Genomic DNA, 22,949 nt, shown 5'->3' with positions numbered 1-22,949 from the left:
TATACATTATAATCCAAATATAAATATCGAACAGGGCGCGTATCCAGATGCTACCAGCTACTGCTTGATAAACGAGGCATCGGTAACTGACCTGAACACCCGATTAGAGAAGCCGGTCAACCCTGAACAATTTCGTCCCAACTTCGTGATCAAAGGTGCATCCGCGTACGAGGAGGATACCTGGGGCTGGGTGAAGATCGGTGATGTGATCTTCAAAACTGTTATGCCATGCACCAGATGTATCTTTACCACTGTGGACCCGGAGACAGGAACAAAGAATCCAAAAGTGGAGCCCTTGAAAACTCTGAAAAGGTTCACTGTCTTTGAACGATATACTCTTACGCTTTGCTTTCATTTGTTGCGAAATGTAACGTTCTATCATCTTATGCATTATCCATATACTTACAATTACAACGATTTTCTACAGTTACAGACAAATAATGGATCCAATTATTCGTCCGTTGGTCGGCGAGAGTCCAGTACTGGGAATTCACCTTGGATTGAGGAATTCTAGTGGCATCGTGCGAGTAGGGGATCCAGTTTACGTCGGTTTGCCCGAGGAGCAACCGCTGTTGATATCGCCACCCTAGCTACACCGGTGGGCTTCCTGCGAGGACGAGGTTTTCGTCTTCGAGGAAGCCACGGAATCTTCGAAGGAGGATACTTTGTCGACGGAATTGACGAGCAGCGAGGATTCGTAGCATTATGAAAAGAAAAAAAAGAAGAAAAAAAAGAGAGAAGAGGAAAATGATCCAAGTGGGCCTATCGAAGACAATCGTTCCCGAGAAGGAAAATTTTCTCGATCAAAGAATGATGTAATAAACGCGATAATGGCGTGGTATTCAACGATAGTACGATATTTCCAGGATAGTTCAAATATCTTTGCCAAATATTCCGCTTTGACGATGAAGCGTTTATTAAAGACGCGTAAGACGTTTGATAAAATTCTCCTATATCGAATATTTTTGCTAAGTTTCGTTAAGCAATATCGAATCGAATATCGATGATATAATGGTGTCGATACGCGTATTCATTTATATTTGTATTCGATTATGCGAGGAATAAAAAAAGAGAAAGTGGTAGGAGAATACACTTTTGAAATTGAACAGGAGAGGAGGAAAGAATATTTAAATTTTACGACAATTTGTATTTATTTATTTACACTACAAAATAACAGAGACGATTTACAATAAAAGAAATAGCACGTTCAATTTCGAAGATAGACGCTCTTTTTTATGTATCGTTCGAGGATGACCATTTTTCTTGTCTCGCCTATTCTCCAAGATAAAAGACATCGATATCGTTCTATCTCGTACGCGACATTTAAACGGTCGAGTGAATTTCAAACTAATAATTCTGTACAATAGCGAGAATCTGTTTAGTTTAGATGGTAACCGCAATCACCGCAGCGGGTTGGTAGCCCTTATTATACGTGTACATCGATCGGGAGGGAAGAATGATTGGCACAGTTGTAAAATACCAAGAACAGCTATATACATTTCAATACCAAGCGAGATTTTACTCGAATTTGCGTCAATTCTTTTTCATAAAATCAAACGGAAATCGAATATTATCACGATCGATCGATCAGATTTCAAGTATTGCAGCAAAAGAATTACAAAATTCGAACGCGTATTGAATTTTATTTGGATTTAAAGAGAGAGAGAGAAAAAAAGAAAGAAAGAAGAACACCATTTCGACGAAAGTTCGAGCGAAATGAATCTCGCGAGGTGTAAACTTCCTAACCGCTACGTAAGTAACCACAAACTAAATAAGAAAGGTCTATGTAACTACGTATAAAACAAAAAAAAAAAGAAAGAAAAAGTATCAAAAAAGACAGAAAGAAAGAGAGAGAGAGAGAATGGGAGGACGAGAAGTAGGAAACGAAGAGGGAAACGAAGCACGGGGGTCGAAGAACAAAGATGGATGGCCGCCAGGTGGACGCGAAGTGGAGGACGCGAGGTTAAATTATTTAACGGGACAAAGAGAATTCGACGAGGCGGATTTGGATCTCGGGGACAAGGGGGCAACGCGGTTGTTCACGTTGCCAACGTCGTACCCGTGCTCCTTGCTCGACAATCACGGCCCAGGAATGGTGATTCCCAAGCGATCTTTCGATCGTCATCGGGCACTTTTTCTTTTCCTTACGCTTTGATATCGCGCGTTTATCCCCTAAATGATGGAAGTGATCAGTCTCGCCTTGAAGTTGACGATGCGCTCGCTCGTCGCTGCCAGGCGCTGAAAAGAAAGACGAAAGACAATTACGTATCGCATCTCGATTCTTCGAACGAATTCGATTTGAACGTTAATAAAGATTTGAAACTTGGATGGGATCAGGAAAAGTATATCTCTCTTTTTGTTTAAGTTAAATTGAAAATCTCGAAGGAAAATACCCCGCCTCTTTGATCTCGATTCGAAATGATTCCTGATGAGGAAAATTAATCGATATTGGGTTTCGAATTGTTTCCTCGTCAGAGAGATCAAGCGATTTTCGCGCTCCCAAGGACAGGAACGTTCGCAACGCTTTCGAGGAGACGCTTTCGACACTTTTTATTCGACGGTTTCACCGTGACGAGCGCAAGAAACGGATTATCGATCTGTTTAGGGCCATTGGGATCCTTGCGCTCCAACTTGCGCGAAGTTGGCTGCTCGTAACGAAGTTTTACGGAAAGCAGACAAATTCCACGCGTTGCGCGAAGCGTGAACGCTTTCGAACGAATGTTTCTCACCGGCGAGCACATTCGACGAAGATGCCATATAACAAGCGCGATTAACTTTAACAACTCAACGTACGAGCTCCATCGTGATAAATTCATCGCTCTTCTCTCTCTCTCTCTCCCTCTCCCTCTCTCTCCGTGCTGCGTTGCTTTCTCTGGTTTTCTCGCGACGCGAACCTTCAATGAAATAAAGAGACGTGGACCACCGCCAATTACGAGTAGGAGAAAAACAATAAAACGCGGAATAACATCGTAACCGGATAGCGCGTTCGTTTTTCGGCTTCCACTTTCTTTCCCAGCTCGGATTCCAAATGAAACACTGGTGGAAAAAATATCGCGCACGAGTTTCTCCTTGCTCTCAACGAGAGTAACACGATCGATTAATTGGAGCTAATACATATGAATGAATCGATTTTCCTCTGGAATTCTCCGGAGTCGCCGGAGAATTAGAGGAGATCGCGATCAATGGCCTGTATTGAATAGTTGCCGTTGCTTGGTTCTTTGGCCGATCGGTTTCGCTTTCGTTGAGAATTCGCAGCGCTCGAGAGTGAAACGTGATTCGCGAGCGGAACGTTTGAGCGTCGATCGGTCTATTTATATACACACACGTACGTGACATGTCAACGCGTCATATCATATCTGGAGCAAGACGATTGTTGTATAATTCATGAGTTTGAAAATTTTTCCAAACAGTGTCGCCTCTGTATTTCTATCGATCGATATTATATGTTAGTCTACAGCAAGAATAAGGGAAGTAAGAAATTTCGAAAAGTTTCGGCATCGAAACCTGTGTATATGCTCGTACAACGAGGCAATTGTTTCGAGGTCGAGTCATTCGTTAAAGATCGAGGATCGCGGGAAGCGATCGTGCCTGGTCATATCGCGTGTCAGCGTGCTATGGCGGCTTGCATAAGTTAGGCCGGCAAATGGACGAGCTGTTTCATAGAGAAAGTCGCTTACATTTTTGCTTTCCATCGATTCTGACGGGGGTCCTTACGTAATCGGCCGGTTTTGTATCTAGAACGACAACGCTTTTTGCGCGACTTTCGTCTTTTTCCACGCGAAAAATTTGGTCCACGCGAAATTTAAAATATCCGGGAAAATTCGATCATCTCTCGAATTATTAATTTAATTATTAGACCGACCAACATATCAATTTCATTCAAATTATCGTGCGAATTATCGAGATAGAATAATGGAATTAATTAATTTTTTCTTTTGATTATCATTATGATATTTATATTATTATACGGTATCTAAAAAATCAGGATGCGTCAATCTTGTTACGTGCATCATTTGGAATGATGATTCTAATCGCTCGTGTCTATTTCTACGTTCCATGTTCATTTATTCATAGAAAATTGCGAACGTCCTGTTTATGTAAACGAAAGGAAAAAAATAATTCTTTTCTTAATATCAACGTGGTTTCACTTTCGAAAAAAAATCGATTACGTAAAAGCGGACTAAATGAAAAAAAAAAGTTAAAAACAGATTTCTTTTTTTTTTAAATCAAGAAGCGAATCTGAACAAGCATCGTCAAAAAATCTTACGGAAAATGGTGCATATTCGTTTCGATCGATTCTTTTTCGCGCAAAAAATTTCCTCTCGCGCTTCGTTGAGCGTAATCGATTTCGTCGCGATATCCTCGAGTTATCATTCACGTTTCTTCCCGTAAATAGATATAACAACAAAAAATCTCCTCGATGCATCATTTATCATTATTATCCGATAGCTTCAACGATAGCTGATTTATTAAATCAACATTCAGAGAGAGAGAGAGAGAAAGAGATTTAAATTCAAGATCCAGATTCAAATTATTAATTATCGCAATAATAAGAATCTTCATTCAAATTATCCTGTCATTTATCTTCATTACATCACGTTTCGTCGCTGACGATTAAATCAACATTTCACGGGGAGAAGAAAGATCGTCTCTATTCGAGAACGATCAATTATATTATCATATATATATATAATAAACTATAAGAGGAAGATTACTCACAAGAATGAGATCCTGTATAAGATTGGCAATTCCTCTGTTAGCGATGACGAAGAGCCTGGTAACCGGCCCCGGGACCGCCTCGTGAACCCCATCGGGTTCCCCGCTCTCGCCAGTCGACGAAGAGTCCAGGCGACTTCCGCTTCCGGCTACCACCTGCAAATATTCCAGCCATCCAATTTAATCGAGCGAATTCCAAATTCTCGCGTGAGCGAGACCATTCTCGCGGAGAGTGAGAAAGAGAGAGAGAGAGAGAGAAAGAGAGAGAGAGAGAGTGAGAGGATGAATGACAGACGAGATCGCGTGAATCGTTGAATCGAGTTGAAAAAAAAATGGAAAGACAGTTGGTGTGTAGCAGCGGCAACAACAGCGGCTCCAGTCTCTCAGCGCTATTTACGACACTACGGTGCTCGTAATAATCATCCTAACCTTCCTACTTGCTCGTTACATTATCCATTTACTGCTACCGATCCTTACGTGCGCTCCTCCTTCGTGGCTCGTGACGTTATTTCGTGGCGTTTCTGGTCACCAACTGGATAGGATGCCCATACATGCTCGAGACACGCTCGTCGTCAAACGTTTTCAAACGATCTTCGATTCGTGCGTGGTATAATTTCGAGTAACGATCGAGATCGTATGGACAACCTACACGTGCACCGAATATAATACAATTGAGGACGGTTTCACCCAGGGCCCAGAGAAAGAGAGAGATAGAGAGAGATAGAGAGAGAGAGAGACAATAAAGATTACGGTGATAATTTACAGGCAGCGTGACGCACGCCCGATCGAAATATTTACTTACCCTTACGCGCTGGCTTGGATCGATCGAGGAAACTCGCGCGTCACGCACCGTGCGTCATCAGTTTGCTACCAAGAATTATTCGTGTGTGGACGAGCGAGTCGGCCAGACGACTCGGCCGAGGCGCGAGAATCTCGTTGGGAAAAACGCATCCTCACGGCAACGGGGAATGGAAGAACGAAAGGTGAAGAAAACTCGCGTGGCGGACTCGTCTGGCGGCGGCTCTTTCCTCTTTGCTCTTTGCTGCTTCGACGAATTACGAATTATGGCTTAACGGAGGCTTGTATATGTACCATACATATGTACAACGTGGATGTGCAATGATGGAGTACGAGAGTACGAGATCACAACAACAACAACAACAACAACAATAACAACAACGACGAGAGAATCGGCAATCGATGAATGGCTGGCCTGAAACTCCGAGGCGGGGAGTCGTCCATCAGCCGGCTTCTTCGCCGAAAGTCTTTGGTCTTTAGCTGGTTTGTCGGTGTCGCGTCGGGACCGTTGGCCGGGTGGAAGGAAGGAAGGAAGGAAGGAAGGAAGGAAGGAAGGAAGGAAGGAAGGAAGGAACGAAAGATCGATAGGAACCGCTTATTCGAGGATTGCTAGTGTTAGAGGGAAAAAGTATCGCATATATATATATATTATTACGTTCGAATAATTGAAAGTATCTTTCTTTAATTTTTTTTAATTTTCATGGAATTTTCTATAAACGATATTCTTTCAATTGTTCGAAATACAGGAATAACAGGGATGTAAACACAGGGATTGGTTAGTGACAACGATGATGCATCGCATCTAACAAGATCTACGCTACTACAGAAATCGACGAATCGTGCACCAGCCTCTTTCTATACTGATATAACAACTTTTAATAAGATAGATTAAATGGTGGTGCACAATTCACGCAGGATCACAAGGTAAGCGGGATAAGAAGTAGAGAAACGGAGAAGAGAAGCCAGTGGGGAGAGAAAGAGAGAGAGAGAACAGGCGAGTTACGCGTTCAAGAGGTTAGGCAAACGAAAGACGAAGAACAAACAAAGTAGACGGGATGACGTGGAACGAGCAACAGGTAATCGTTAGTCACGTGCAAAGAATACGTGGCATGCCGATATAGGATTGTGTTACATTCGTTATTTACAGACGTGCAAAGTATTTCCTCCCTATATAATACGTTGTAATATAATACTCGAAAATATTAATCCTCTTTTCGAGAAAAACTACTCTTTCAAACGGATGCACCTCCCCGATAAAGATCCCTCATAACCAAGAGTTATCGTCTGTGAAAAGGAAAGCGAAGAGAATTTGAATGGACATTAAGTACGAAAGCAACCGAGCCATGCCTCTGCTCGAATCGTTCGTTGAAAATCGTAAGTAAGAAAATCCCTTCACCGAGTGGACGAGCGAGTGTGAGTGAGAGAATGTACACGAGTAGAAAGAGACACCGAGAGTAGATAAATAGAGAGTAAGAGAGAGAGTAAGAGTAGTGTAGTAGTCTCGGCAGTGTCCGTTCGGTTCTGCTCGGAAGGATTGGCGTACCGGTGGTAGGCTGCCGGCTCCTGACGCGGCCGGTGCGCTGGTCGAGGATCCCGCCGTGGTCGAGGAACTAGCGGCAGCAGGGGCGGCACCTTGGGGAACCGGGCCCAAGTCCCGTGAAGCGCTTAAACCGAGCCCTAGGCTCTGCGTACCTGCCACCACGCGGTACACCGTGCCCGCCGCTCTTGCCGCCCCGTCGGCCGCTTGCTAAACGGAAGAGAACAGACACACTTTCGTTTACTGATCCGTTCCTTGGGAGAACAGCCTGTTTAGTCGTTCTTTCTTTTCGTTCGTTCGTGCGTTCGTTCGTTCGCGATTCCCGCGCTTTTGCCCCTTCCACTTCCGCATCGTACTCTCGATCGTTGACGAACACGGAGATCCTGTAAAGCGGCTGAAATTGTTCTTTAGCGACTGGACCAGCCGACTCTTTCTTTCTTTCTTTCTTTCTTTGTATCGATTGTTTTTTAATCGAACGTGTATTTATATATTTCTATATTTCGATCCATAGGTGTTTTTTTCTTTTTTTCGGAGATGAGGTTCTTTTCGTGAGATCTAGGCAAGGATTTGGAACGGAGGTTGCGTTGGACGTAAAAACGTTTCAATCGGATCTAATCTTTCAAGGAAACGAATGGCAGTTTTTCGACTCCGTAAAAGGAGGTCGATCTATCGACTAGTTTCGAGCGTGTTATTCATGATCAGTAGGTTTTCTTGGCGTACGTGGACAATGGCAATCGGCGAGGGGATAATACGATAAGATAAGAATTCTCAATTTTTTCCCCGATCCCAGTTGGGGGAAAAAGATCTCGTTTAATCGGAAAAGAACGGCGGAAATAAAAAAACTAGTAACCGTTTACGCGATTCCGATCAATTTCGCAATTGATCCTTCTAACGCGGCACAGAAAATAAAGTCACGGATTTTTCTCTTACCGCGCACATCCTGAGACGATGCATCGATTTCTCGTTTTTTCTTTCACTTTTTTTTTTTTTTCTTTCATCTATCGAGAACGTCACGATCTTGTCGCTCATCCACGAGGCCGGGTTGTGCCTAGGTCAGGAACCTTGGAATAGTAACCAGCCACGATAAAACCAGGCAATTCGGTCGGTAGACTTTCACCTAGTATGCGCTAGGTAGAGCAGGCGCCCTTGTCGGTGTCCCCCTATTCGCCTCTTACTTGAATAATTAAACTAACTATCCGATTCGTATCTCGCCATTATCGATTATTTATTCCAATGTATAATCTTTTCTTTTTTTTATATCGGCTATTTTTATCAATCCCTTATATGCATATATATATATATATATAATCTATATATATATATATGCATATATATATATATATATAATCTATATAAAATGCAAAAGAAAACAAATTAATTTTTTCTTTTTTTTTCTATCGATACTCGACTGCAAAAATTGCAATCGATCGCACTCTGTATCTATGTCGCAAAGCATCGAATGAATAATCCTGAGTCTCAATTCATCGTTTTTTATCTGTCATCGATTGAAAAGAAGTAGAAGAAAAAAGGATGACACACACGCGAGGATCATCGAACGGCTCGATCAACTTACCCTGAGTATGTCGAAGAGGAAGTTGCCGGACCCGCTTGATCCGGAACCGCTCAACCCGCCGAGGCTCGAAAGGAACCTCTTGTTCCTGTTCTCGTCGTCCTCGTTCACCACCTCGTCGAGAGGCGTCAAAGGCGCGACCGCGTCCGCCGCACCCTCCTCGTCCGCGAACTGCACTTTGACCTCGTTCTTCTGCGACTCGGCCACCTGTTGCACCTCGTTCGCCCTGTCCTCCGTTTCCGGGTTCACGTCCTGCGGGAAAACAGAACGGAGAAGCTTTCAAAGATTTCGTCCGTCTCTCGGGAGAGCCTCGAAGAAAATGATCGGTCGATCGTCATCGAGCTGGACGACCTGCCCTGCTTTTTCATCCCCCTCGTCGCGAACACGCTATAACTGTGTTCGAACGACAGGTTATTCACAATGAAGCGAAGTGGTGGATTGTTCGTTCGTTTGGAGCGATCGTAGGGCTCGATGACGATCGAGCAAAAGAAAATATTGCTTGCGTTTCTTTTTTTACTCGTGGCGACGAAGCGTGAGACGCGCGTACTCGCGATGTCTCGTGATCGGGACGCGCATCGAGTGTGATTTTAATTTTAATTTTAAGTTTCACGTTTCACTACCTACTCGGCAAGAGGCGAGAGAGGAGGAGGAGGAAGAAGAAGAAGAAGAAGAAGAGAACGTAAGAGAGGTTTAGACAGCTCGAGACGAGAGTGACTTTGATGGTGGAATCGTGATGGCGAATTAAACTTATAACGAATTCTACGTAAATTTTCTTTTCCTTTCTCTTCTCTTCTTGATTCCTGTGAAAGATTGGAAGAGGGGGGAGGGAGAGAGGGAGAGACGCAACGAAAGAGCTCGAACGATCGTGCGTCGAGAAGAATTTAATCGACGAGTATCGCATCGATGGAGAAAGTGAACCGATTTCGATGATCGATCGAGAAGAAAAAAAAGATAATAATAATAAGGAGAGAATTGATTGATCTCGAAGAATGAAGAGAGCGCACGGGAAAAAGAAAGAGAGAGAAAAAGAGAGAGAGAGAGAGAATATGATGACAAACTGGTGACAGAGATATCGTGCTAAACACATAGAGATAGCGAAGCTGGTATAATAGAAAACGGTACTAATGATATTCACAAACGTGAAACGCACACAGAGAGAAACGCACACGGTTAGAGCAAACATAGCGGAGAACGTGGTGGTGGTTGGTAGTGGTGGTGGTGGTGGTGGTGGTTTTGATGGTTGAACGAGATAATAAGACAGATTTGCCCGCAGCAGTCCTGATTGCGCGGTGATCGTCCTTGCCGGGATTCTTATTCTTCGCTCTGCCAGGTTTCATTGACCTCCAATTGCGTTACCGATCTGTCCGCCGCAAGTTGATCACACGACCGTGTTGGCCGCATCCTGGCCTCTATCGGTCGTGGTTGGTTCGCTCGTGGTGCCGCTCGTCGCCCCTTCGTCCTCGTCGGGCGGAAACGTCGGCAACGATATCGACACTTTCGAACCGTCATTGCTGGTCGACACGAAGTTATTCTCGTCGTCTTTGAACGGCGATTCCGGGCTCGCCGTCAAACTCTGGCTCGACGAGCCCCCTCCTGTCTTCGGTCTATTCCCGAGAGCGCTTTGGAGAAGGGTCGGCCCGAATATTCGGATGAATTCCGCGACAATCGAGTTCACCTTTTGTTCGATCATCTAGAAAACAATACCTCTTAGCTCGTGGCCCGTCTCGTCGACCCTTCCTCTCGTTTATTAAAACTCGTCGTCGTTTCTCATTTCGTTATTTTTCTTTTTTTTTTTTTTTGATCGTTAATCGTCGTCGAGTTACGTCGTCCGTTAAAGATCGTTTTCCAAGATTTTCGTTCGATGATCGATGACAGGATGGATGATGCGACGCGTCGAAGGCAACGTTCGATCGCGTCGTGTTTTTTTTTTTTTTCTTTTTCGAAAATTGACGATGAGAGATTTCAGGCGAGATTTCAGGCACGATTGCACGATAATCGTATTTCTTCTCCGTTTTTTTTGTCCGGAAACTCGGTACGCGAAATTTGGAACCCGTCGTTTTCGGTGGAAAAACTTTTCCAAGCGATCGTAATCTTAATTCGCGGAGGGGGGGAGGGGGAGAGTAATTGAATATAAATAAACGCGTTGGTTGCGCAATCGGCAGAAACAGAAACGCACGGGAAACGAGGAAACTCTCATCGTGAATCGTGAATCAAACGTGCGACTAACTTTCTTGAGAGGAATGCCGATTCACTCGCGAACAATTTCTCCTCGGCTTTAAACCGACACGGGGAGTACTAATGAAACGTTTTCGTTCGACGATATAATCTCTCAATTCGGCCGTTTTAATGCGGGAAAGCGGCGAACCGTGCAACACGGGCCGTTCAAGGTCCTCGTCTCCTGCCTCGATCGACGCCTCTCGAACGACAATCGTCCAGATATATAACGTAATCGTCGATCGAAATAAATCGGCCCTCGTCTACGTAAACGGAGGGGGACGGAGACGGGGGAGGGGTGGAGTGAGTTTTGCTTTATCGATGTCTATCGATAACGTCCTGGCCGTCTGCAGGATTTCTTTTCACGTTTTCAGCAGCGGCTCACCTGAGAAATTTCGGGGAACACTTCACGCAGGATACCGATCGTCCGTTTGCTCCTTAGGGCGTCCTTGTCGTCGGCTTCGATCAGCATCAATCGATTGAGTGCCTGAAAAAAGTTTTCCCTTCTTTGCTGCCCCTGCAAACCGTTTTCACACCCTCGTACAATTACAACGCTCGATTTCTTCCTCTTCCACTCGCGAGAAATCGTCGAGTATCGTGGTGGAGTATCGCTGGTATCGAAAAAAACTGGTGGAAGAGATGGGATAACGCAACGGGTTGCGCAACGAACAACGGAGAGGCATAAATTTAGTTGTGCAGTTGTTATTGTCTCGCTCTTGCAGAGCAATTTTCGTCATCGAACGGGAAATGAAACGGGAACGCGTGCCGGTCGTTTTTACGGGCGGAGCGAAGTTTAGAAGTTATTGGTGGAAATTTGCGAGAAAAACGGTCGTGAAAATTGCAACGAGCCGGTATTACACATTTCTTTGCATCGGCATTGCTTACAATTTTTCCAATCGTCGCGATTATACATCACATCGTGGTTACGTATTACGATTTGTTTATATTGATTATAGGAAATCGCGTGGTAATTCTTTTCTCCTCTCGTACAACTTAGCGAATTTCATAGAGGAAAACGATCCGATATTCGACCAAAACGGTCGTTTTACAACTCTCTCGAATCAGATCCCTGCGTTTGTTACTCATTATTATTACATAGGAACTCGCGTTACTGCGCTGTATTTCGTCATCTCGTTTATTCTTCTCACACTTTCGTCTCACGGAGTCTGAACTTGTCGATGCGTTTTGCAATAAATCCATGCACAAATTTATTCGATAAATTAATTAAGCTATTCCGCCACTAGGACGGTCATCGTACTCAAAAGTTGCTCAACCTGGTTACCGTGGTTCACTTTCCCCTATATACAACGCTCACGTCCGAGCTGTTACGATATTTGTCCCCGACTGTTATCTACATTCGCAACTAGTTTTTACGCTCATCGTAATCTCCTCTTGCAAAGTAAATCATCTTGAACGATATACCTATTTTTTCTTTTTTTTTCCTTCTCGAGCAACGAATTGGAACAACAAGGTTTCCAGAAAAACGATGGAGGAACGTGTTGGAACGCGCGATACGAGGATCGAAATTCGGCGCTAGATCGCGATTCCACTTCCGATTTCCTTTGCGGATCCCTTTAACCGCACATTTTCATACATTTCGAGTCGACGAACGAAGGATTCCGACGGGATGGAAAATATTGGTTGGACGAAATAGAGGTTTGGGAACCACTGGAGGAGATGGAGGAGGCAGAAACACGCGCGTGCACGTGAGCGCGTGCACATACGCACGCGCTTTCCATTGGGCATCGATCGAGCGAAGAAAGTGTCCGGTGTAACCCTGTAAGTGTTCGCGGCCAGTGAAAGTGTCGAGCGGCTCGAAGAAGAGGAGAGCCGTCCCGACTTTTCGTCGTACGCTTCGCCGTTCCTAGAACCGAATGGCTTCGCCCTCCCACTCGCGCTTGCCTAACCTTTCCCATTTAAAAAAAAAATCATTCCATCGCGAAATCGCTTTCGCGTGTGACGTATATGTACGTATATATATACACGGCATATTTGAAATTGAAAAAAAAAAAAATAAATAAATAAAACGATCCTTCCAAGAACCCATCAAAACTTAGAAAAGATAAAAATTATTTTCTCGTTTGAAAAAAAAAAGAATCGTTCGATTAGCATCGCTGTTTAGCCGTTGTTTAAGATGATAAGGAAATTCCCCGTTTTGTCAATATTAGTTCTCTGGACAATGTCACGATCAAATTAATTAAAACGTTTGCACATGCATCTTACGATGCTCCATCCGAAGGTCGTTCAAACCCAGTGGCGATAAAACTTCCATCACCGGTGCGAACGACTACGAGTCATCGTCGGATGTTGTAAATGAAAATCAAACACATCGTGTGCGCGTGTGGGTGTGTGCGTGTTCGAGGAGTGTTACACGTGACGTGGATGCGCCGATGAGAGGATCGAGGATCTTAGAAGCGGCGGATTATTAGCTCGAGGTCGTAGCACTCGCTCGATCCGAGTGAAAGAGGCTCCATCGAAACATCGATCCTCGAATTCGAACGATCTTATGAAATCCAGAATTTTCGAGAAGTGCTCCACCGATCCCCTCGCGCCTGTTTTCGCGAGCGAAAACACGTTTCTTCCCAATTGTTTTTGAACATTTTTTTCGAGAGAATATCGCAATTTATTAACTGATATAAACATTTTATATCGAATATTCGATGTGGAGGGTTTGATATACGAATAAACGAAGGAACGAGTAAGCAAACTCCGAGGATAATCGATCGAGATTGGCCCAGTGACACAGAGAAAGGCGAAGTCGTAACGATTGTTTTTGTCGACTACGATTTACGTCACCTTTCGGGCGGAGAGGTGGTTGAATTCCGCTCGGAACGAAGAGGAATTCTTTTTTCGAAACGGGAGTAGGATGATCGAATAACCGTGGAGTTTGGAATCTTTCAAGAGATTTTCAAGTTCAAGAGATTGCAAGATCGGAAGAATATTCAGGTATGTGGGGATCGCGTCCGCAATGTCAAGATTGTGTATCGCCCCCGGCGAGGAGACGTACAAATTCCAAAGTTTCCAAGATGGACTGGTGTTCGTCGCACCGGCCGACTTACCTCGGATTTAATCTGCTCTTCGGAATGTGGATACGCGATGACCGAACCCACGCACATGACCGTTGCCAAAATCACGATGATCTTCATCTTCGTTCGTCTCTCTTTTCCTTTTTCTTCTTCTTCTTCTTCTTCTTCTTTTGCGTATCTGCGAAAAGAAAGGAGCGCAGTTTAGAGGATAGAAGAGACATCTTCCTCGAACTCATTCAAATAATCATCGATCGAAAATGCGGAAACATTCGGAAAGGATTGCGAAGAAACACGATGAGAAGGTGAAGGAGTATATCTATATCGCGGAGGAGGGAGCGATAGCTCTCCTTTCTCGTATCCAGCCTCGAAACTATCACTTTCGACCGAATGAAAGTCGTGGAACGCCGCTGGCAATCTCAGATTCCTGTCGAAAGATGGTCTCGTCACGAATTCGAGATCGATCGAGGAAATGATCGAACCACGCGTCTCCGTTCTTTTTCTTAAAACGATCGTTGAAACGTTTGAAGGGACGAATGATAATTTATTTATACGAGATATTATTTCTTATTATTTACTATCGCTATCGTTATTATCACGCCTCTCTACGATTCGTTGCGCGATAAATCGAAAATTGTAATGCAAGTGTCGCTCGGCTCAATTTATAATTGCAACGGCGAACAGCCGGAATACAATGGCGGCCACACATGGAGATAATATAGATTCATGCCGTGTCGCGCCCGATGGTGTAACGATGCGCACTCGAGGTCGAGCATCGGCGAATTTCGTTAATTAATCGTCGACGAAACGATCGATACTTCTATTCGAATAAAATGTAGGCAGGAAAAAGCTGGAATGACGAGGCAGAACGCGGAGGAGAGACACGTGCGTTTCGCGAGATTGTCACGGTTCAATGGAAATATACGTATTTTCCTCAATCTGGAAAGTCGAGTTTCGATTATCTCTCCCCCCCCCCTCTCTCTCTGTACATATACATATCGTTGCGATCACTTCACTTCGATATTTTCACTTCGGCTAAATGTTTTTCTCGTGCACCTGAGAAATTATCGAGCGTTTCGACTTAGAGTTGCTTCGATGAATTTTTTCAGGAACGAAAATTTTTCTCTTTCCTTTTTTTTCATCTTCGAACCGTTGAATCTCCAAACTGCTCGATAATTTGCTCGCCGAGGAACACGTCAGGCCGTCACGTGGAGCGATAAATTTCGCGCGAGTGAGCATTGAAATGAAAAGAGAGAGAGAGAGAGAGGAGAGAAAAAAGAGGAGAGAAAAGAAGAGAAAAGAGTTCACGACATCGTCGACGAATCTCACGTTCCGTACGTTCGAAGGGAAAAACTCACCACACCACCGATTCGCAAACGACACGATAGAACTTTTGAACTCCGTAAGAAAATGGAAAAGGAGCTCTCCGCGGCTCCTGCTCTCCTCGACTTTTCTGTGACTGTCTGTGTAACGGAGCTTAGTGAGCGGCTTTTATTAGAAGGAGGGGACTGGCGCTACCACCACGCTACACTTCGCTCTCCGACCTCTCCGTTTCTCTTTCTTTACGCGCCGCGATCCTTAAGAAGGGGTCGTCCCCAGGCGTTGTCGGATCGGTGCAAGATCCTCCGCACGACCGTGAACATCCACGGATCGGAAGTATCGTCGACGTTGTGTCTCTCCTCTCTTTTCTTTATCGAATCGTTCGCTCCATCGTTCGATGAATAATCATCGAAGTTAGGATACGAACGAATTGCCGTGGACGCGATCGAATCTTTATGGGAATTTTTCGTCGGAGAAAACGGAGGAGAGAATTTATCTTCGTGATTCAGGACCGATGAATATTTACGCGAATTGTGAAAAAACTCGGCACGTGTCGTTATTTCCAATGTAAATATCGGATATTTCGCACCGTTGAAAACGAATCGTTTTCGTTTTCTCTCTCGTTGGTTGATTAAGAGAAAAAGAGAAGGAGAAAAAACTAGTTTTCTTTCTCTTTCTGCATATTATTATATACGACAATCTATGTTGAAATCTTTTTTTACATTTTAGATACAAGATACCATAGAAGGTCTCGATTTTCGTTCACAAATAATTTAATTAATCGATCGCGCTTTCCTTTTGCAAAACCAATAAAAAAAGAACAGATGGAAACATCGAGAGGTATCCCGAGAAAAGATTCTCAGTAGATTCCGCCCGTGCGCTGTCAGACGTGCTCCCGATGCATCCTGTTCATCGCGGGTCATGAATACCAACCGCAACGACAGTTTGCACTTAATTAGACAGTTGGAAAGAAAGTTTCCAGCAATTACTCGCCAATCACTCGATAATCCTCGAATAGAATAGATCGGATTTATCTTGATAACTCGACTTTACGTTTCGCGTAAATCGCAGTATCGCAGTGAAAATCTTATTACGATCTCGTGGAAAAGATCGATCCGCGTCCCGGCTCGATCGCACAACCGCAAAACTATCCGTTCCAAGTTATTGCCCGATTGTTTGTTCAACTAGAAACTCGCTTGAAATTTATAAAATTCTGCAGTTTTATTTTATCGCCGTTTACTTGCAAATTACGCCTCCTCCTCGCCAACGAATACCGATATCTTTTAGTTTGTCGAATTATTTCGAATTTTAGAAACTTGTATTCGGTTCATTCATTATAAATCGAACGAAGAGAGAGAGAAAGAGAAAGAGGGAGATAAAGAAAAGGAGGTGAGACACGCATCGCTAATTCTCGACAAAGAAATCGTCACGATCGATCGATCTCGGGAAACGAGATATCTCTATCCATCTTTCTCTCTCCGCGTGTTCGTCGTTCGAGTTTGTCAAAAATTTGGTAACCGATGTCGAAAGTTTTGCGCCAAGTTTCTTCACGTTTTCTTTCTAATATTCTCGAATGGAATAATTTAATTCACCGTATATATATATATATATATCACGAAATTTGTTTGCTCTTTTCTTCTCTCGCTGATCAAGATAGAGAGATTTTTTCGAATTATTCTCTCTATACCCGGTTTATCACGTTTATGACGTGAGATATCCTAGTAATTTTTATTATACTTGCATTACAAAAAAAAAAGAAAAGAAAAGAAGAAGGAATAAAACAAGCGTGGAAGAACGTTTAAACGCAAGGTCGATACAACAGGTTTGAGAAATTCTATTCGAACTCGTTCAAAATTATGTAGGAGCCCTTCGTGCGGGCCTTGCTCGTGACCTTGAATTTTATTAATCACGTAAAAGCCAAAAAAGACAATCCGAAAGAAATATCAAAATTCGAAACAAATGCTTTACCCGTTTTTCTTTTTTTCACGACAAAAGTTTCCTATTTTTACAACTTAAGAAGACATGCGAATAATTCGCAGTTCGTTTGGCATTATAAACGTCGTAAGTGAGTTTATGCGTATTTTGTTATGCGTTTCCGCTTATTTACCAGCAATTCAAACGATAAAAAAAACGAGAAAAAACAATCATCATTTAATGGCTGAAACTGAGAATCTTTCAATCATGCTTAATTAATCAATTATGAGAACTAGACTTAAAAAAAACGGGAATGATATAATCTTTATTATTTCTTGATAATAACAATTCGACTCGAGGTCGGATAGAATTTCAAGGAAAAAAGGAAAATCTTCTCAGGACTTTGTACTTCCGTTCCGTTCTCCCATTTTTCGTTGTAGACCTCGTTGTGTAGAACCTATTATCTATTACATATTACTCAACGAACGATCGAAATTCCTATAAAATGTCTTCTCAACGGCGGCTCGTTAATAACTCATTCAATGGCATTTATCAAAAAATATCCTCGAACGAACTTTCGACGTTATGCAACGTTTCACTTTCATATACGATTTGATTCCGCTTTCGTAGATGTTCTTCTAGAACAAGATAAGATGATAATCGATCTTTTCATCTGGAAACTGCTCGTTCGATTCGAAAATATCTATCTATCGATTCGGCTCGTTTGTCATTGAAACTTTGCCACGAGAAGGAAAATACGTCTTGGATCAAATTTATATAATACTCGACGAGAAATGGATCGTCTATTTTCGATATCGTATCGAAACAAATTCATGTAACGCTGTTCAAGATCGGGATCCGAAATCAACGCTTGTTCCTTCCGGTAGAGTTCCGGCTCGTTCGACGAGGAAACCACGATTGAAAATAAACGAGCTCGAGCTCGTGATTCCATTCGTGAGAGATTATTTTTACATCTGGATCGGGTTGCTGTGTAGTAAAACGTAAAATTAATTTTACCCGCGTTACCAGTTTTCCCTGAAAAATCCACGCGATATTGCGATACAATATTCCACGTCGTTTCGAAGCTTTGCTCAGTTCCGATACACGTTACACGTCACTCGTTATTCCCGTCACGACGATTCCACCAGTCTCATCGATTTAAGATACGCTGGAACGTTGCAACGTTTGCCAAGCGAATTGGCCACGATTTCGTTTCTAATGAATTCTTCGCGCGTTTTCCTTGCTCTCGGGAAACTGCTGTCAGAAGCGAAAAGCTTGGCTGGCGAGTTAATCGGACGGCGTTTCGTCCGTCGGGATCGCTTTTCACGAAGGGTGTGAAATGCTAATGAAACGGATGCGCTGAGATGCACTCGGATGATAAATTATTATCACGAAGCGATACGAAATGTTGCCACGAAATCGAGATCGGGTTATTTTCTGTTTCCATGTTTTTATGCATTCGGGTCACTTTCGACGACGACATAGATCCACAATGGCGTTCCACGACATTAAATTTTTTATGCTCGTGATTGTATGCTAATTTTCGATTCGTTACCGATGATTCGTCGTTGTAATGTTACGAAGCGAAATATTACGCACGTATGATTTTTTTATTTACAAATTGATCACAATTTGTTTGATCACCGTTGCTGGAAATTTGTTCGTTCATATTAATTCCGAAATTATCGAATACAAGTTTTAAAAATATATAAAGTAGATGTTATTGAATATTAATGGCAATACCTATTATTGTTCTTTTTATATAATTATCAGGAAATCAACGAAAAACAATCCCCATTAGTTTATCTGAAATATTCATGATTCATAAATATTCATAAAAAAGTATTCATGCGATCGTTGATTAATAATATATTTATAATCGCTAACAGAATCGCTAACGGAACATTAACGATATTTTCAGTTAATTACTTCGTTTCGAGGAGCTTGAAACTAACTTGTAAAGTTGTGTTATATAAAGATAGCATTTATGTATGTATATATATATATTTTTTATGTATTATTATTATGTTGCAGTTCGGTTAAGATTTTTCTATTTTATTTTTTCCTCCGTATTCGCTTCACAGATACAAAGTTAACATTCCATGTAAAATCGCGAATCTCATTTCTCGATAATAATTTATCGAGGTTGAATCGTCGCATTGACGTTCAACTATGCAATTTATTCTAGATGAAAATATTTGTCTCGTTAAATGCAAATTTATTAAAAACGCGCGAGATTGAAGAGATGAATATTTATTACAAAAAAAAAAAAAAGAAGAAAAAAAAATTTTTTTCGCTCGTTCGACCATTATAACCAATGAAAACTTGTTTATTAAACCTATTCGTTCTATGGAAAAAAAATCGATCGTCAATAATTGCGAATAATGTGATCCACGAACAACGTGGATTCGTTTCTTCTCTCCGTCTTCTTCTTCCTAACGCGCCTCCCCCTCCCCTCTCCTCCCAATTATGATTCAACACGGGCCACCTTTTTAAAATGACGTATATATGCCGAAAATCGGATATGCTCGATGGTGAAAGTGTCATGTGACACGATCCTATCTCTGCAGCTCGAAGAAAAAAAAAAGGAACAGCACCGTGGATGATTCATGTTTCGCGACTTTCGAACCGGATCGACGAATTCTCCGAATACGAGCAGATGCGAAAGAAAGGTAATCCGATTACTTATCGTCGAGTCGAAACGTTACGTAAATTCAGAATTTGCATGGAGACAGAGGATGGGGAGGGGGGAAAGATACGGTTCAGAATTTGCATTCGATGGCGAGAAAAATTATCGAAACGGATCTATTATTGTGTCAATTAGAAAAAAAAGTTTTCCACGACGAGTTTTTCCCTGTTGCATTAAATTTAAAATTATTTAAAATCGATCGATTCGTTGTTCGTATCAATTGCTGTGCAATCGATGTCTAATTGAAAATTAATTCGTATTCGCCTCTCTGTATGCAAATGCGATATATAATTCCTCGTAATGGGAATTTAATTGAGAATCGATGACGGTAATCGGTAAGCGACGAGATACATTCTGATGCGCGTTAAGAATATGGATGATATTATATCGATTAGGATGGGATTTTTAGATAGTTTTCTACGCAAGACAAGAGTTTCCTCACTCTTATTATTTATGCGAATAACTCGAGGCTTCTTCGATCCGTTGCCTTATGTCACTTAATATATATCATGCGGTAACGCGTGATATAATTACGAAGGCTTTCGTTCCCGAATAAAGGCTCGAACGAAGAAAAATTTAAAATCGTTGAGGTTGCATCTTTGTCAACACCACACTTTCACGAGCATAAATAACGAATGTAATAATGGCTTTTTCTTTTTCCTTTTTTTTCTTTTTCAAAGCAAAGCAACTCGCGATATCGGCACAATTTCCGTAATTCTTGTAAGTTTCGAGTTAATGACAAAATTTTTTTCCCCGCGAAATACGGGATCGTGGCGCGAAAATAGTACGCATAAAAGTTTGAAAAATTCTCTCTAACGTTGCGCTAATAATAATCCTGTTAATCGTCGGCTAACCGGCCAACGCAATTATCCGGAAAGAAAAAAAAAAGAAATGGACATGTGGAAATAAAAATAAACTTGGCTCAACTTCGCCGAGTTCAACGACAATTAACGGTGGTTTCGCAACATGGCGCGCTAGACGCGAAACAGTCAGAATCATAGAAATCGATTCGCTTCGAGAAATGGTCGTATCGCGAATGTTGCTAACCTTGCAATTCACGTCATTTGCACGAAACCGATCATTTGCTAAACTAGGAACCGTTTCCGATCTAGAATCGGAATAAGCGTTTTGTAAGCAACGCTTTTCTCCAAACAAAAGTACGAAACCGATCGTGTTCCGTCGTTAATTGCCATGGTTTAACTTCTTTCTTTCTTTATGAGAAAAAGTTGTCGCAAGTTTCTTGTGATTTTCAAGAAAAAAGCGTGAGATCGATATATCACACGGGTTAGGTTAAGTTTCTCGATCGCCGATCATCGATCGTGATTTTACCGACTGTCATAGAAACCTGTGAATCGATAGCCAAGAGTCTTCGATTATTATTGCTTCCATCCACGATCGCTAGACGGAGGCACCTTTGTTACCCTTTTGCTAACCCTTCGTTCATTTCTTTCTCTTCCAGCCCCCACGTTGAGACTGATCGTGGTGTAATACTGATCCGATCAGACGATCATTGTATACTGAAAAAAAAAAAAAAAAAAAAAGAAAATTTCGAAAGAATTATTTCAGAATTAATTTCGCAATTTCGAAACTACGATTTTTTTACGGTTTTTTTGTCCGATTCGAATTTTTCTAGAATACATATACATACATATATATATATTTATGTATTTGTATAATATTTAAAATGTCGTAGATGCAATAGCTATCGATGACCCATAAAGCAACAGCTAACCGATCGAACCAAGAACGAAAGTTGAAATGGTGTTAAATGTGAACCGTGCAACATTACATTGATAAAATTGTATGGCAACCAGTTTTTCCCATAATCCTCTCACTTTTTTTTTTGTGCAATTTTGAACGGTTATATTTCATAGCGTTTACGACTCGAGTAAACTGCAGTTCAATTTATACTACCGGACAATTCTTTTTATCTCTCTTAATGATAAATTAAACCGATATTTGAAATATGAAAAGTAGCGTTCGATCGAGGATTTTTTCTCCTTATCTCATCTCTATCTCTCTTTTTCTTTTATTCGACGAAAAAAATAAGATTATAGTTACGGAATGGAGCCTGCTTTCTTTTTCCGTGGACCAGAATCTCGTTAATTCGAACGAATTGAAAAAAAAATAATAATAAAACAGGAAGTAATAATAATAATAAAAAACGACACAGACGAATGTGTCCCTACCTAACGGAGACTAGATGAATCTAGAGCGATAGAAAGTGGCTTCGTTCCAATTTTTTTTTTTTTCCTCTCTGACCCGTGCTACGATTGCCCAAGCGTGTCCGTTAAAAAATATTATTAAATTATTAAACCGTTTAATAGATATATCTTTAATAGGATGATTCACGTGAAAGCCGCCGATCTAACTAACTCGTTGTTGTTATGTCGTTTGCCCGTATACAATTATTAATATATCTATTATTATTATCTAGAAGAGAAAACAACGGTATCGTTGTTAACTCGTTGTCGAATTCTTTATCGCGTTTTGTTTTTCGCGTTTTCGCGATGTGGTAATCGTGAATTTTTATGCAACTAATAAAAAATAGGAATTATTAATTATCTCGGTTTCGTAATAATCGCAGAATAGAATATAAAGTGAAAGGTATTTGGTTTCCTGTACTTTGACCGTACGACATGGCGAAAGAGGTCGAAATTTTCTGCAAATCTATTTTGGAATCTATTTTTGGCGACGTCACGATTTTGCACAATTATCAATCTGCGCGCACAAATTTTTCTCTTAGGATCCAGTGGATCCTTGGTGGGACACATTGTGTCAAAGCGATCGGGATGTGAGAAAAAAAAAAATGTTAAAACAGGAGAAATTTTTGCGTGTAAAAAAAAAAGTAATCGGTCAACCGTGTTACATTACGTTACATAGAATAGAAAACACGTAGAGAAGTTTTGCAAATTAATCGCGTGGTAATTGATCCAGAACGGAAAAAAAAATAATTTGTTCCAGCTTTATTAATAAATAATCCTGTTTGAAAGGAAATGTATCTGCAATGTAAAAAAAAAGAAAAAAAATATAATATAAATAGTACTGGTACTATAAATACCGAAAAATAGAATTTCAACTGCGCGAAACGTTATTGTTGAAAAACGTCAACGTCGCGTGAAAAATTAAAAACGTTAAATATAGACACAGATTATTCCATATTAAACG

At 41.7% G+C, this 22,949-nt stretch overlaps 3 protein-coding genes across 20 annotated transcripts in view; 2 read left to right on the top strand and 1 right to left on the bottom strand.

Moving 5' to 3' along the window:
- LOC108002751 (mitochondrial amidoxime-reducing component 1) overlaps nucleotides 1-1,199 on the top strand; it is a 61,077-nt gene extending 59,878 nt beyond the window's left edge. For 6 of the 11 annotated variants that reach the window (XM_062071529.1, XM_062071524.1, XM_062071528.1 and 3 more), the window contains 2 exons: nucleotides 35-312; nucleotides 428-1,199. In XM_062071529.1, coding sequence (XP_061927513.1) covers nucleotides 35-312; nucleotides 428-590 — 441 coding nt within the window. In that variant the 3' untranslated portion in view covers nucleotides 591-1,199. Of the gene's footprint in view, nucleotides 1-34 lie in introns of all 11 variants that reach the window. The other 5 variants (XM_062071523.1, XM_062071518.1, XM_062071522.1 and 2 more) reach the window with 1 other exon arrangement.
- Nucleotides 1,133-15,408, bottom strand: LOC108002754 (uncharacterized). 4 transcript variants are annotated; one of them, XM_017064590.3, is made up of 7 exons: nucleotides 15,217-15,408; nucleotides 13,895-14,039; nucleotides 11,221-11,322; nucleotides 8,625-8,873; nucleotides 7,058-7,261; nucleotides 4,720-4,872; nucleotides 1,133-2,238 (listed from the first exon to the last, which is right to left on the bottom strand). In XM_017064590.3, the coding sequence occupies exons 2-7, from the start codon at nucleotides 13,979-13,981 to the stop codon at nucleotides 2,173-2,175; spliced, it is 861 nt and encodes a 286-aa protein (XP_016920079.2). In that variant the 5' UTR covers nucleotides 13,982-14,039; nucleotides 15,217-15,408; the 3' UTR covers nucleotides 1,133-2,172. The 4 variants fall into 4 exon arrangements, with proteins under 4 accessions (XP_016920079.2, XP_016920080.2, XP_061927516.1 ...); XM_017064591.3 differs by lacking the exon at nucleotides 11,221-11,322 and having other exon boundaries at nucleotides 15,217-15,377; XM_062071532.1 differs by lacking the exons at nucleotides 11,221-11,322; nucleotides 13,895-14,039; nucleotides 15,217-15,408 and adding an exon at nucleotides 9,978-10,317.
- Nucleotides 4,870-22,949, top strand: part of LOC108002748 (uncharacterized) — a 29,821-nt gene continuing 11,741 nt past the window's right edge. For 3 of the 5 annotated variants that reach the window (XM_017064580.3, XM_062071437.1, XM_062071439.1), the window contains exon 1: nucleotides 4,872-6,888. In XM_017064580.3, coding sequence (XP_016920069.2) covers nucleotides 6,828-6,888 — 61 coding nt within the window. In that variant the 5' untranslated portion in view covers nucleotides 4,872-6,827. Of the gene's footprint in view, nucleotides 6,889-22,949 lie in introns of all 5 variants that reach the window. The other 2 variants (XM_017064576.3, XM_017064578.3) reach the window with 2 other exon arrangements.

The sequence above is a fragment of the Apis cerana genome, linkage group LG2, assembly GCF_029169275.1.
Source record: "Apis cerana isolate GH-2021 linkage group LG2, AcerK_1.0, whole genome shotgun sequence".
NCBI lineage: Eukaryota > Metazoa > Arthropoda > Insecta > Hymenoptera > Apidae > Apis > Apis cerana.
Note: the sequence above shows the minus strand (reverse complement) of the source record. Positions and strands in the feature narration are given on the sequence as shown.

What these genes read in the sequence shown, in the direction of transcription:
- LOC108002754 (XM_017064590.3), bottom strand. Translation starts at nt 13,981, where the DNA reads ATGAAGATCATCGTGATTTTGGCAACGGTCATGTGCGTGGGTTCGGTC. An exon ending in TCCTCTTCGACATACTCAGG is followed by an intron (nt 7,262 to 8,624) that starts GTAAGTTGATCG and finishes TCTTCCGTTTAG; the next exon opens with CAAGCGGCCGACGGGGCGGC. An exon ending in GAGCCGGCAGCCTACCACCG is followed by an intron (nt 4,873 to 7,057) that starts GTACGCCAATCC and finishes GAATATTTGCAG; the next exon opens with GTGGTAGCCGGAAGCGGAAG.